At 48.0% G+C, this 14,113-nt stretch overlaps 1 protein-coding gene across 5 annotated transcripts in view; it reads right to left on the bottom strand.

The window, feature by feature from the left end:
* The window catches only part of RFX2 (regulatory factor X2), a 102,061-nt gene that overhangs the window by 19,842 nt on the left and 68,106 nt on the right, over positions 1-14,113 (bottom strand). For 4 of the 5 annotated variants that reach the window (XM_047777361.1, XM_047777366.1, XM_047777364.1 and 1 more), the window contains one exon: positions 6,417-6,491. The exons of the other annotated variant lie outside the window; for it this stretch is intronic. In XM_047777361.1, the coding sequence (XP_047633317.1) occupies positions 6,417-6,491 (75 nt within the window). The remainder of the gene's footprint in view (positions 1-6,416; positions 6,492-14,113) is intronic. 5 annotated transcript variants of the gene reach the window in all.

The raw sequence follows: 14,113 nt of genomic DNA, 5'->3' as shown, positions 1-14,113 counted from the left end.
TTTTTGGCAGTACTCTCAGCATGTGGAAGTTCCCAGGCCAGGGATCAAACCTGTGCAATAGCAGTGAAAACGCTGGATCCTTAACCTGCCAGGCCACCAGGGAACCCCTGTTCTGGCCATTTTTAAGTGAACCTGACATTGCTTCACGTCATCCCTGGGTGCCTCCTCATCCTAACCCAGACCTGAGTGACAAGGGGGAGGGAGACAGCTGGTGGTGAGGACGCTGGAATAGGGAAACTTTCAGAGGCAGGCGGTGGGCACGGGCTGGACTGATGAAGGTGGGGAAAAAGTCAAGGGTCCGACTGAAGGGGCCTTAGGGACTGACAGAGCAGAGGGTCTTACAACAGAAAGATAGGAAGCTCCCCTGTGGCTCAGCAGGTTAAGGATTCAGTGTTGCCAAAGCTGTGGTGCAGGTCACATTGGAGCACGGGTTCAGCCCCTAGCCTGGGAACTTCCACATGCCGAGGGTGTGGCCAAAGGGAAAAAAAAAGAAAAAAGGACCAGACAGACAGACCTCACAGACCTCTGGCTCTAAGAGGGGCTGAAGTACTAGGTTCTGCTTTTGGATGGAGGAGGCGGCGGCGGTGTGCTGGGTTGGTGTTCAGTGCTGAGGTCAGAACCAGGAGCAGCACCTGGGGGTGGGGGTGGGGGATGCCCACTTGCCGGGGCTGCTGAGGAGGAAGAGTGTGTAACCCAACATCATCTCCTGGGGAGAGTCGGGAGCCTGCCCTGCCCACACCGCCCTGAAGGTGAGGTCTCTGCCACACCACCTCCCTGCTGAGGGGACCAGTCCAACTCCTTCTTATCTAAGTAGTGGCTTTGAACCAGGGGCCACTGGCCCTCCTGTCATCACGAAGCCTGCCTCCCACAGCCCTGGCGTCCACGCTATTCCCAAGGGTGTGGGTCCAAGAGAGCAGCTCTCTGCCTATCTGTCTGTGTAGGGTGTCGTGCTCCGCCTGGGTAACATTTACAATGGGACATGGGGAGGGGGGGGGCCTCTTTTGGGAAAGATCATCATGGTGTTTACTTTCCATCAAGTCACCCAGATAGTTTTCAAACTCTCCTTAAATGTGCTTTTCCTACACAAAGGCAGCATACTACCCCCTTCTCTCTCCAAGGCTTCACCCCTGCCTAGGGGACCCACCCTTAGGGGCCATCTCCTTGGCCCCCCTCATCCTGACCCCTCCTTCTCTCTTTGATGCCATGAACTGAATCCTAACTGCGAAGTTAGGAAGTGGCTTAATCATTGTGCACTGCCTCCTGGGAGGCACCCCTGAGGGCGCCCTGACCCTCCCTCCCTGCCTTGACCCTGGGGCTGAGGGACTCACACAGGAATGAGGACGCGGGTGGCACAGGGGTGGTGCTGCCCTTTCCTCAGGGATGCAGCCCTACCTGCTTTGCACTCACCTAGGGGCGCCTGTCCCACCAGCTCCAAGCCCATCCTGCAGCAGCCTCCCCAGCCACATGAAGATCATCAGGTTCTCTGTCTGCCACCCCGTCATCTACTTTCAATTGATTCAAGATCCCGGGGAGGCAGGGTTGGTATCTGCTGGGCTCTGAGCCCCAAGGCTTTCCAGAGCACTTTCTGCCCAGAGTAGACACGCACACTCATTGTTTATCACTTGTCTCCTTGTTGGAATGGGAGCTCCAGAAAGCAGAGACGGAACCGATCAGCCTACATTTGCGCCCCATGAAGATGCCTCCAGAAATGCTGACCAAAGTGAGGAGGGGGTCCAGGGGAGTATAAGGAGCCCCGGCATGAGGGGAGTGAGAGCCTATAGGTTGCAGAAGCTGGAGGCGCCTCCTCTTTCTGCCACCGCAGCTGGGGAGCGCAGGCTGTTTTTAGGGGGGTCCTCCATGGGCAGAGAAGCCAAGACCGGTGCCCCAAACATCTCAGGGGCTGAGCCCACCAGCAGTCAGGCAGGAAGGGCCTCAGGAAATGAGGCGGTGGCCTGGAAGGGGCCCTGCACCAGGTCCTGAGAAATGGAGGCTAAGACCCAGCTCAATACAAGAACACAAGTGGCTCGAGGTGAAAAGGAAGGTTTGGGGAAGACGGTCTCTTCTGCTCCTCACAAACCCTGAGGGTTTTCTTTTTTGTCTTTTTAGGGCCGAACCCACGGCATATAGAGGTTCCCAGGCTAGGGGTTGAATCAGAGCTGTAGCTGCAATGCCAGATCCAAGCTGAGTCTGCGACCTACACCACAGCTCACCAGATCCTTAATACACAGAGGGACGCCAGGGATCCAAACCCGCATCCTCATGGATTTTAGTTGGATTTACCACTGAGCCACAAAGGGAACTCCCAAACCCTGAGATTTAAATGAAAAGCAGACTTCTTTGCTGGGTGACTACATGGACCCAACACCAAGGGTCCACTAACCTCTGGAGTAGAAGCAACCACAGAGAGAGCTGACGCCACTAGCAGCCTCCCAAGGAATAAGGGGCCCACTTCCTCCCTCTCTGGGGTGGAGAGGTTACCCAGCAGGGACGCCGACTGGAGCTGGAGGATGGTTTGCAGGCTCTGCCAAGGTCTGAGCCTCACCAGCAGGCTGAGTGAGCGCTGGTGGGGTCAGCACATGCATACTGCCGGATGCCACTACCTGGCTGGTGTCACATGTTAGTGACACTAGACCAGCAAGGGTGCCCAGTTTCTAGCAGGAGTGCCCAGTTTCCCTATTGCACAACACCTGCCTCGTCCATGGCAAACCAACCTCTGGGGAGCAAAGGAAGAGGGTAAACAGGATAATCTTTTCCATCCTGGGTGATTCTGCTGCAAGTTTTGTCCATGTATTTGCACTGTTTCTATGTCAATAGCAAATAGGAATAAAGAGAACTTCTTCTAGGAAAAGCATGTACTTATCCACATCTGTCATCTGTCAGGACTGCGCTCTTTTTTGAAACAAACAAATTTCTCCTTAAGGGGAAAAAAGCCAACCCAATACCCCCAGTGGCTCTGGGCTCCCTGGTGACACAGGATCCGTGTCACCCCTAATCTATAAATGGGGGGCGGGGTCCTGAGGGCCAGACTCGCTCACCTGCTCAGCCTTAAGGATATTTGTTTCCACTGTTTGGGGCACAGAGTGCCTGACTTTGGCCCCTGACCGGCTGGTGCTGTAATATCCTAGCAGTAAGGCAGCAATTCTAAGTCCTCACGTTTGCTCTGTTCATACAATTGAATTTTTTTTTTGGCTGTGCCTGAGGGATCGGAAGTTCCTGGTCCAAGGATCAAACCTGTGCCACAGCAGCAACTGAGCATTCTTAACCCCCTGAGCCACAAGGGAACTCCCATATAATTGAACTGTTTTTTGGTTTTGTTTTTTTTTGCCTTTTAGGGCCACATCCGCGGCACATGGAGGTTCCTAGGCAAGGGGTCGAATTGGAGCTGTAGCTGCTGGCCTATACCAAGCCCTATCCTGGACTGCATTCCTGGTTTTGTCAATTATGATCTTTGACTATTTGTGTTTCTTTGTTTCTTTTTTTTTAACTTTTTAGGGCAACGCCAGATCCTTAACCCACTGAGCGAGGTCAGGGATCAAAACCCACAATCTCATGGTTCCTAGTCAGATTCGTTTCCGCTGCGCCACGATGGGAACTCCCTGATTTATGTTTCTTGATTTAAAAAAGTCAGATAACATGAATATGATTCATCTAAGAGCAAGTCTTGTCCCAGGGGTTTATTTAGTAGGCAGTGGCCACCTCCTGTGAACCCTCCAGGGGGCCCCTGAGTCAGTAGGTGTTGGGGCCCTCTCCAGACAGAGCTGGGGATCAGTAGAGGGGCAGCCCAGGGCGGGGCCTGGCTGGCGTGGCTGCTGCCCCCAGAGGGTGAAGTGACACCCTTGGGCGATGATGTCTCTATCCCCAGGGAGTTTCTTGGCCTCCTCCCTCCAAAACAGCTACCCCTCATTTTCCTGCCAAGTCACGCTCTTCCTGGTTTTAGAGCCAGCTTGAGGCCCCCCGCTTCCTCCATGGGGCTCCCACTCCAGGCTGGATGATCCCTTCAACCCCAGACCCCCTGGTCCAAGCCCTGAGTGCAGCCTGGTAACCGCCACATCGGCTGGATCTGGAAGGCACCAGCCAGCCTTCCCGGGCTCTGGGCATCTCGCTGTCCTGCCCAGGCCTTGGGGACTATGGCTGGTCCTGCCCAGTAACAACTGTCTCGAGTGAGTGTGGCCGGCTGGAAGCAAAAAGGGGTCTATAGGACACACTGCTGCCTGTCGCCAGGCCACATTCTAGCTCTCTCCCCGCTCCCACCTGTGCCCAGACAGGTTCCTGGCGGGTTGACTCCAGCGTGTGGGGTCGGCTCTTTTTTTCGTCTTTTTGCCTTTTCTAGGGCCGCTCTCGTGGCATATGGAGGTTCCCAGGCTAGGGGTCTAATCGGAGCTGTAGCCACTGGCCTACGCCAGAGCCACAGCAATGCCAGATCTGAGCCGCATCTTCGACCTACACCACAGCTCACGGCAACATCAGATCCTTAACCCACAGAGCGAGGCCAGGGACGGAACCCGCAACCTCGTGCTTCCTAGTCGGATTCGTTAACCACTGAGCCACGACAGAAACTCCCGGGGTCGGCTCTTTAAGGAGATCTTATTTCTATCTTCTTTGATTCTGAGTGGCCAAGCCTCAGATCCTACTTCTCACAGCTCCCCATCAAAGAAAACAACTCAACAACAAATCACCAAGGAGAAAACAGACACAGGGAAATTTTTCCTGTCGGGAAAGTAAACTCAGGGGTGGAAACCAGTTGCTGGGAAGCAGCCAAGGTAAGCCCGCCTTCAAGAGGAAAAGTGTTAGAAAGCCAGAGGCATCCGTGTAGCCAGAGACAGCGGCTCATGCATTTCCCATAGACATTTTAAATTTCCCGTGGTAACTCCACACTGCCTGCCTGGGGTCTGAGCCCATCCTGCCTTCCTCATGGCTTTCTCAGGGCTGCCAAGGTGCCTGACCTTGCAGCCTGTGCCAGGGCCACACTTTCTGCCCCAGAGCTGAAGAAGCCTGGTTCCCGAGTGGAGAATGACCTTGTGAGGACTCTCTACACGCTGTGCTCTGTGTCTAAGGCTGCAGGTTTCCCCTTCCCAGACCTGTCCGTTGAGGTGACACCACTTGGCAGTGATAAAGGACAGGGTGGCCACAACCCACCTAACTTGGGGCCTGATGGACTTTTGTTTTTCCTTGGAGACAGCTGGGGTGAGGCTGCTTTTCCCTCCAGTGACCAGCCCTCGGAGGCTCGGCCTGCAGGCTGGAGCTGCTGGCCATGCCTGTGCCTCCCACAAAGCCCAGAATCTTCTGGACCTTTTCGCTAGAGGGGCCTCTTGCTCCCTGAACCACTGTCCATCAAGAAGCACCTCACTTTGAATGTTGGCCGGTATGAAAGTCTTACTGGGATCGCAATTGGGATTGGGTTTGACTAAAGGGGACTTCTTTTCTCTGATGTTTTAATTCTCAAGGGAAGGTCCAATCCCAACTCAAGTGCTTGAGAAAAGCTGCCGGAAGCTGGCTCTGACTTCCAAGGCCTGTCCTACTGTCAAAATGCCGAACCAATTTCCAGGTCTCTTAAAGCCAGGGTGTGAGCCTTTGGGGAAGTACAGAGGAATAGTGTGAGGAGATGGGAGCTTTCCCTCCTCAACTGTCCCTGGAAGCCAAGCCTCTGGCTGTGGCCTCCTTTGGTCCCATCCTGCCCCACAAAGCCACCCAGAGGCAGGGATGTTGGTGCCCTCCTGGCCTGGGACCTACAATCACAGTGTCCCCATCAGAGAAAGGTCTTATGCAGCTAAAATTAGTATGAAATAGTTGCTTTGCCCTTTTCTCAAGTTACCATGTTTTGTTTTGTTTTTTTTCCTTCAAAGAGCTAATCTCAGGAAAGTTAGCTAAGAATCTCTCTCTTTTTCTTTTTTTTTTTGGCTTTTTAGGGCCACACCCAAGGCATACAGGTCTCAGTCTATACCACAGCCATAGCAGCACGGGATCTGAGCCACATCTGTGAACCTATGCCACAGCTCACGGCAACACCAGATCCTTAACCCACTGAGCGAGGTCAGGGATCGAACCCACATCCTCATGGATGCTAGTTGGGTTCGTTAATCACTGAGCCATGATGGGAAATCAGCTAAGAATCTTTACGACATCCCCAGTCTGGTGTCATTTTGGGGTTGTGGCTTGAGTACGAATTTATTTACAATGCTTATCATCTGCCAGGCACAGTGGGCAGGACGTTATGTACACTAAGCATCTACATTTCACAAAGGAAGAGCCTGTCTTAGTTTCCCTTTGCTCTGGAAGGACATTTTCGCTGGGTATAGAACTCTAGTTGGTTTTCTTCCCCCCTTTTTTGGCAATTTAAAGGGGTCCTCTCATTGCTGTCGTTTGTTCTTAAAATGCCTATGAAGGTGACAAGTGGAGCAGGGCAGACCGACACTTACATGGCTGTTGAGTAAACCGCTTTTGTGTGATGTGATCCCTTCGCTTTTTTGGAGGTTTTCAATCGCCATTTCAAGCTAAAGAAAATGTGCGCAGAAACAAAACAAAACAAAATGAAAAAAAAAGGAAATCAGATGGTTAGCATCAGCCAAGATTTGTTTTTATTAATATCCAAATAAAGATTTGAGTGTCTACGAAATAAAAACCAGGCTGGACGCAGGTGGGGTGTAGGTTAGGCCGGGGGTGGGTGGGTGTGTGGTTAAGCCTTGGCAGGAGCGTTACTTCACCACATGCAGAAGAACCCAGGAGCCCACAGACACCAGCAGCAGATGGAGTCCTACTGTCTATACACCATTGAATTCTAACACATCTGCACCGTGTACAACAGGAATACCGAGTCCTTGCACAAGTTCAAGTGTAAGCAAAGCCCGCATCATAACCATTTGCTGCTCCCCACATCCAGCATCTGTGCTGGGACAATCAGACAACCACAGGCCCCAAGAACAATTGGTGGCACTCATTTCCTGGCTGGACTGTCCTGTCACAAATTCCAGGGTCTCCCAGCTGGAGACTTTGGGAAAATACCCCAGTCCTGCCACTGGGAGGCACAGGACCTGGGGGGGCCAGGGCACTGGACACATCACAGAGCTAAGGTCCTGAATGTTTAGGAAGCATGAGCTGCACTAAGAGGGTTATGGAGAGGAGACTCGAGTGGTGGGAAGTCACAGGCAGCTTACAGGAGGGCCGTCCTGCGGGGAGGGCTGCTGAAGTGGGTCCTCAGACCTTGTGCAGGTGAGGAGCTGAGGTGTGGTGGCAGGTCCACGCAAAGGAAGAAATACCCGGCTGTGCATGGCTACCGCCACATCTGACCCTGACTTGTAAGTGGAAAATGCAAATGTAAGCTCTGCTGGAAGAAATGACTCTCAAACAGCCAGGAGAGGCAAAGACTTCAGAGGCACTTCTGCAAAAAAGCAGGCTGAACATACCCAGAAAGTGAAGTTGGACCAGGTCCCTGGGGCTGAGTTCAGGAATAAGGGGCTTCTGTTTCACCCATCATCCATTCTGACCACTTTTTTTTTTTTTTTTTTGCTTTTTAGGGCCATACCCACAGCATGTGGAGGTTCCCAGGCTAGGAGTCAAATCGGAGCTATGCTGCCAGCCACAGACACAGCCAGAGCCACAGCCATGCCAGATTCGAGCTGCGTCCACAACCTATACCATAGTTAATGGCAATACCAGATCCTTAACCCATTGAGCGAGGCCAGGGATCAAACCCAAAAATCTCATGGTCCCAGTCAGATTCATTTCTATTGTGCCACGATAGGAACTCCCAATTCTGACCACTCTTGCCATTACTATTCAACATTTCTCTGGAAGTTCTAGCCAGGGTCTTTAAGCCACAATAAGAAAAGAAAGCATCCACACGGGAAAGGAAAAAGTAAAACTACCTCTACTTGCAGATGACATGATCTCATATATAGAAAATCCTAAAGGAGCTACACACACATTAAAAAAAAAGAAAACTATTAGTGCTAGTGTTGCAAGATACAAGATCAATATACAGAAACCAACTATATTTCTAGACAATGAACGATATGCACATGAAATTAAGAAAAAAATCCCATTCACAATAGTAGCAAAGAGAATAAAATACAGAGGAATAAATTTACCCCAGGAGATGCAATATTTGTACACTGAAAAAACTATCAACAATGTGGGACAGAAATTAAAGAGCTAAACAAACAGAAAAACAAACGATGTTCATGGATTGGAAAACTTACTATTAAGATGGTAATACTTTAATTGATTTACAGACTCAATGCCATCTCTATCAAAATTCTCTATGAAGTTTTCAGCTGCTTATTCAAGATGGACAAGTTGATCTTAAAATTCATTTGGCATTGCCTGTTATTTGACTCCCAAATAACTGAAACAATCTTGAAAAAGAAGTACAAAATTGGAAGACTCCAAGCCCCCATTTCAAAACTTATTGCAAAGTTATAGTAATCAAAACATGTATAGAAAATCCCAAAGGAGCTACACACACACAGTACTGGGATAGGACAGATCAATGGGAAAGTCTTGAGAGTCCAGAAATACACCCATACATTTAGGGTTAAGTGATTCTCCCTAAATCACAAGTTGTATTAAGATCGTTCAATGGAGAAATAATACACTTTTTTTTCCTCTTCCTTTTTGGCCAAAGCATGCAGCAGCTTGATATGGGATCTCAGTTCCCAGACCAGGGATTGAACCTGGGCTAACAGCAGTACAAGTGTTGAATCCTAACCATTAGACCACCAGGGAACTCCGCAGAAAAAAATATATATATATACTTTTCAACAAATGGTGCTGGGATAAGCTGGATATCCACATGCAAAAGGATGAAGATGGATCCCTACCTCACAATATATATATAAATCAACTCAAAAGGGATCGAAGAACTACCTGTAAGAGCTAAAACTATAAAACTGTTAGAGGAAGACATGAAGAAACCATGTAAAATAAATCCATGACCTTGGACACACGGAATGGGTAAATGTACCAAAAGCCATTGAATTGTATACTTTTACATGATTAAAATGGTGAATTTTACCTTAAAAACTAGATGACTAATTAAAAAACCCTTTAGGAGTTCCCGTCGTGGCGCGATGGTTAACGAATCCGACTAGGAACCATGAGGTTGCGGGTTCGATCCCTGCCCTTGCTCAGTGGGTTAACGATCCGGCGTTGCCGTGAGCTGTGGTGTAGGTTGCAGATGTGGCTCGGATCCCGCGTTGCTGTGGCTCTGGTGTAGGCTGGTGGCTACAGCTCCGATTGGACCCCTAGCCTGGGAATCTCCATATGCCGCGGGAGCGGCCCAAGACCAAGAAATAGCAAAAAGACCAAAAAAAAAAAAAAAAAAACCCTTTAGTCTCTCTCTTGCAATTTGAATGGATCTTTTACCCATATGCATAGTTTTGTAACACCATGCAGCGGTCACTTGGAAAATATCTGGTCCACCAAGTTTGCAGATCTTTCAAATGTTGACACATTTCATCATATGGTATAAAAAAATCACATTCGTTAACATCACTTCCGCCAGATGCCAGTTTTACAAAGTTCCTTTTTTTGTTGTTTGTGAATGTACTGGCAATAAAATCTGTCAGTTGTTTTCTTGGATACGCCAGGTTACCACCATTCATTTTTGAGAAAATGTGTGCCAGATCTCCAAGTCTGAATAATCATAATTTGTCTGTCATTCTTTCACGGACAGTGTTTCATGAAAAAAGAAGCTCATTCTGCTCATAAAGACATTTGCCCATGAGTGTTTCCTCGAGACAGTGATCGTACTTTGCAGGCAGAAGTAGAACCTTTTGTCACACAAAAGATGTATTCCTGACGATTGAGATTTAAAATAATCAATAGCTTTTACTGCTTCATCAGAGATATTCCTAAGTGGAACTGGTATTTGATATTTCTCTCTCTTTTTTACTGTTTGAGCACATGATGGCAAGATTACAGTGACTTCTACAGACTTCAAAGCATCTGCCTTGATTTGTGCCCAGTTGTGTCAACCATGCTGATTTTGCATCATCAGGGCAAATGGCAACACAGGGAAAAGGGCCACAAATAGTTTTATGATGAAAACAGTTTTGATCTCGTGGAGCTCCTGAAAGGAATTCAGAAGTTTTCCAGACATATATAAGACTGATTGCTAAAAACTCTGGAGTTATGAGTACTGTGGAAAACAATACGAATGAACATTTGCTGTGTAAGACCACTCTCAAAACCCCATAGCTACTAAATGGGTTCTGAACAAGCCCTGATACATTAAATTAATTTTTTTGACTTTTTAGGCCCACAGGTCACGACATATGGAGGGTCCCAGGCTAGGGGTACAATCAGAACTACTACAGCTGTCGGCCTACTCCACTGCCACAGCAACATGGGATCTGAGCCATATCTGCGACCTACACCACGGCTCACGGCAATGCCAGATCCTTAAAATACTGAGCGAGGCCAAAGATTGAACCTGCGTCCTCATGGATACTAGTCAGATTCATTTCCACTGAGCCACGACAGGAACTCTCAATACATTAAATTAATTTAAAGCATAATGGAACCTCCCAAGGTGTTCACTGTGTTTTAAAATGAAGACATCGGGTAAACTTCTGAGGGCATAATGGTCAGGAAAACACAAACAGCCCCAGAAATTCAGAGGGTGAGGTTTGGTGTCCGGGAGTCAGGACTGAAAACGCAGTGTATCCAGCAGAGGGCGCAGAAGGCTGCTGCCAATTAGCTTGCATAGGGGCTTGGAGCATCCTTAGAAAAGGAGCATCTGACACTTGAACTTGAAGTCCAGGGGCTTGAAAGGGAGGCTTCTTTATAGACCTGACCAAGTGAATCTTACTGTACAAGTACAAAAGCCTTGATCACTCCTCTCAGTGGCTGGAAAAGTTAGTGTTTAATCTTTGAGTGGGCTTAAAATGGAAACTAACTTCATACTTGATTGGAGTTTTAAATTTTTTGTTATTGAAAACAGTTTATCGAAGTTGTGCCTGCAGAGGCCCACATGTCAAATAGTAAGAAGAGCCAAGGATGGAGGCAGTGATGCCCCATCTCCCACCCCAGGGCCAGGTAGGTTTCCCTAAAATCTTTTGTTTCCTGAGTTTCTGGAAGACTCCTTTACATCTTGATATGCATTTATTTCTTTCTTAACTTATCACGAGCTCATCTCTCTCTTGTTTTTTTGTCTTCACCTGAAGATGCAGAAGTTCCTGGGCCAGGGATTGAACCCATGCCACAGCAGTGACAATGCTGGATCCTTAACCTGCTGAGCTACTAGGGAACTTCATGTCATTTAATCTTTTGTGGCTACCTTTCCAAGCCAGTTTTTATAGATCAGGAGTTAGCAAACTTTTCTGTAAAGGGCCTGAAATAAAAATTTGGGGCTTTGCTGGCCAAGTGGTCTCTGTCACAACTGCTCAACTTGGCTCTTGCAGTTGGCAAGCAGCCACAGATGATATATGAATAAGTACATGTGGCTGTGTGCCAATAAAACTTTATAAAACCTGGCAGCTGGCAGGATTTGGCTGACTGGGCTGCAATTTGCCCTCTGAACCCCAGAGCTTTACTAAGCAATTGTATTTGGGGGGGGGGGAATGGCTCCCGAGGCACACGGACATTCCCAGGCTAGGGGTTGAATTGGCGCTATAGCTGCTGGACCACGCCACAGGTCATGGCAACACCAGATCCTTAACCCAATGAGTCACACCAGGAATCCAACCTGTGTCCTCATGGATGCTAGTCAGATTCATTTCCAGCGAGGCATGACGGGAACTCCTAATTTTTATTTTTTTATTTTAGGGCCACACCTGCGGCATATGGAGGTTCCCAGGCCAGGGGTCGAATTGGAGCTGTAGCTGCCGGCCTACACCACAGTCACAGCAACAAGCAACTGTAAATCAGAATTGCATGGTACAGATTATACTTTACTGCTAAACTGATTTTTAAGTTTTTAGAGAAGGGATCATTTCTCATGCACAGCACTGTGCATATCCAAAATGCTACTGAATTACACACTTTAAAATGGTTAATTTTATGTTGCATGAATTTTATCTCAATAAAAAATGTATAAGTAATGCATGCATGTGATTAAAATTCAAATAGAATAAAATGGCATATAAAAAAGCAACTCTTCCTCTTTTTTTTCTACCTCACAGAGGTAATATTTTTATTAGGTAATCATTTTTAACAGCTAACAAACATGTTTAGCGGGTTTTGTTTTTTTTTTTCCGCCTCGCCCGCAGCATGCCCAAGTTCCTGGGCCATGGACTGAATCTGTGCCACGGCAGTGACAAGGCCGGATCCTTAACCTGCTAGGCTATCAGGGAACTCTGAAACAGATGTGTTTAGTTGTTCTTGCAGTCCCTAGAACTTGAAAAAATACAGTTCTACTTAATTCATTGATTTAAAAGTTTTAACTTTTAGTTTGGAAATAACTTCAGACTTACAAAAAACTTGCCAAAATTACGCAACGAATTCCCATAGGCCCTTCAACCAGCCTCCCCAGATAGCAACATCATGCTGGAAATTAACCCCCACTTAACACTGTTAACCAATCAAATCACTTGACAAATGTCCTGTTTGTGGACCAAGATCCAAACTAGGGTCACACACTGTGGCTGTTTGCATTTGCAGCTATGCACAATATTAGGAAGACAAGGATTGGGTGAAGGAAGTGAGGAAGAGGCTTTCATTAGATGGATGACCCAAGTGTCTGCAGTAGTCACTGATGTGTAGAGGGGGTATGTGTCACTCTACACAGAAACGATGACTTCTCTGGCAGGTTATTGAGACTCTTCAAAATAAGCACAAGGGGAGTTCCCTTCATGGCTCATCGGTAATGAACCTGACTATTATCCATGAGGCCGAGGATCTGATCTCTGGCCTTGCTCAGTGGGTTAAGGATCTGACGTTGCCATGAGCTAAGGCATAGGTCACAGACATGGCTCAGATACCCCGTTGCTGTGGCTGTGATGTAGGCCAGCAGCTGCAGCTCCAATTCAACCCCTAGCCTGGGAACCTCCATATGCCGTGGGTGCGGCCCTAAAAAGACCAAAAAAAAAAAAGCACAAGAGTGCTTTCCAGTAAGCTTTCTTTAGTTCTGTCACTTAAAGCAGAACAGAGACAAAAACTTCAGGTAGATCTTTCAAAGGGGCACTGCTCCCATTTTCACAAAGAAACTTGCAAAACCAGATTCAAAGGTGATGATATTAAATGTTTGTCAAAACCCACAGAACGTACATAGGTACGTAGGACACAAAGAATGAACCCTAATGTCAAGCAGGAGCTTTAGTTAGTAATGTGTCAACATTGGCTCATTGGCTGTAACAAATGCACCAAACACAGGTGAGATGTTAATAATCAGGCAGACTGTGTCGGGGGGAGTTATGGGAATTCTCTGTACTTTCTGCTCAGTTGTTTCTGTGGCCTGAAAACTGCTCTAAAAAATGTCTATTAAGTTTAAGGAAAAAATGATGGTAAGTCTTTTAGAGAAAAAGCCAAGGCACTATTGGTGAAATTCCTTTATCAAACAATGTGTGTTTGCCAGCAAAATTTTTGCTCTGGTGGTCGGACAAAAGCTCTAACGTGCAGAATGTGACAAAGCTTCTAGCGAATGCCCAGCATGTATGTGAGCTCCTGGTCCAATCAAGATATCCTGGATCTTCCCTGAGAACACAGACTACAGAGAAGAGATGTTTTGCACTTGACGAGCCATCATGAGCTGGGACGCCCAGTGGATGGGGCACCAGCCTCGTGGGCCACTAGGAAGGGGCGCCGCGAGGATGGAGGGGCCTTCGTGGGAAGCCAGGCCACACACAGGGAGCCGTGGATGGTCCTGAGTCTCTGCTGGCCTTGACTCAGTGCCGACAGAAACAGATCCTTTAAAGACACATCCGCTCCAGTGGCCACGCGTTCGTCTTCCCGGTGAGCTGGACAGAGCGTGTGAGATTCGGCTGTTCTGCACCCACATGCGCTGGCATCAGGGCCAAGATGTTCACTTGGGTTTTGAGAGCAGGAGCCAAGTTTCTGATGACTCAATAAAGAAGCACCTATGATTTCAAGTGGCGCATCTCAAGGACATCTGCTGTAGCTTGAATATTGGATGGAACTCCAATCCATCACTCCAAGTGCCCCAGATACCATGGCTTTT

Source organism: Phacochoerus africanus, chromosome 4 (genome assembly GCF_016906955.1).
Source record: "Phacochoerus africanus isolate WHEZ1 chromosome 4, ROS_Pafr_v1, whole genome shotgun sequence".
Classification (NCBI taxonomy): Eukaryota; Metazoa; Chordata; class Mammalia; order Artiodactyla; family Suidae; genus Phacochoerus; species Phacochoerus africanus.
This window is presented reverse-complemented; position numbering and strand designations above follow the sequence as displayed.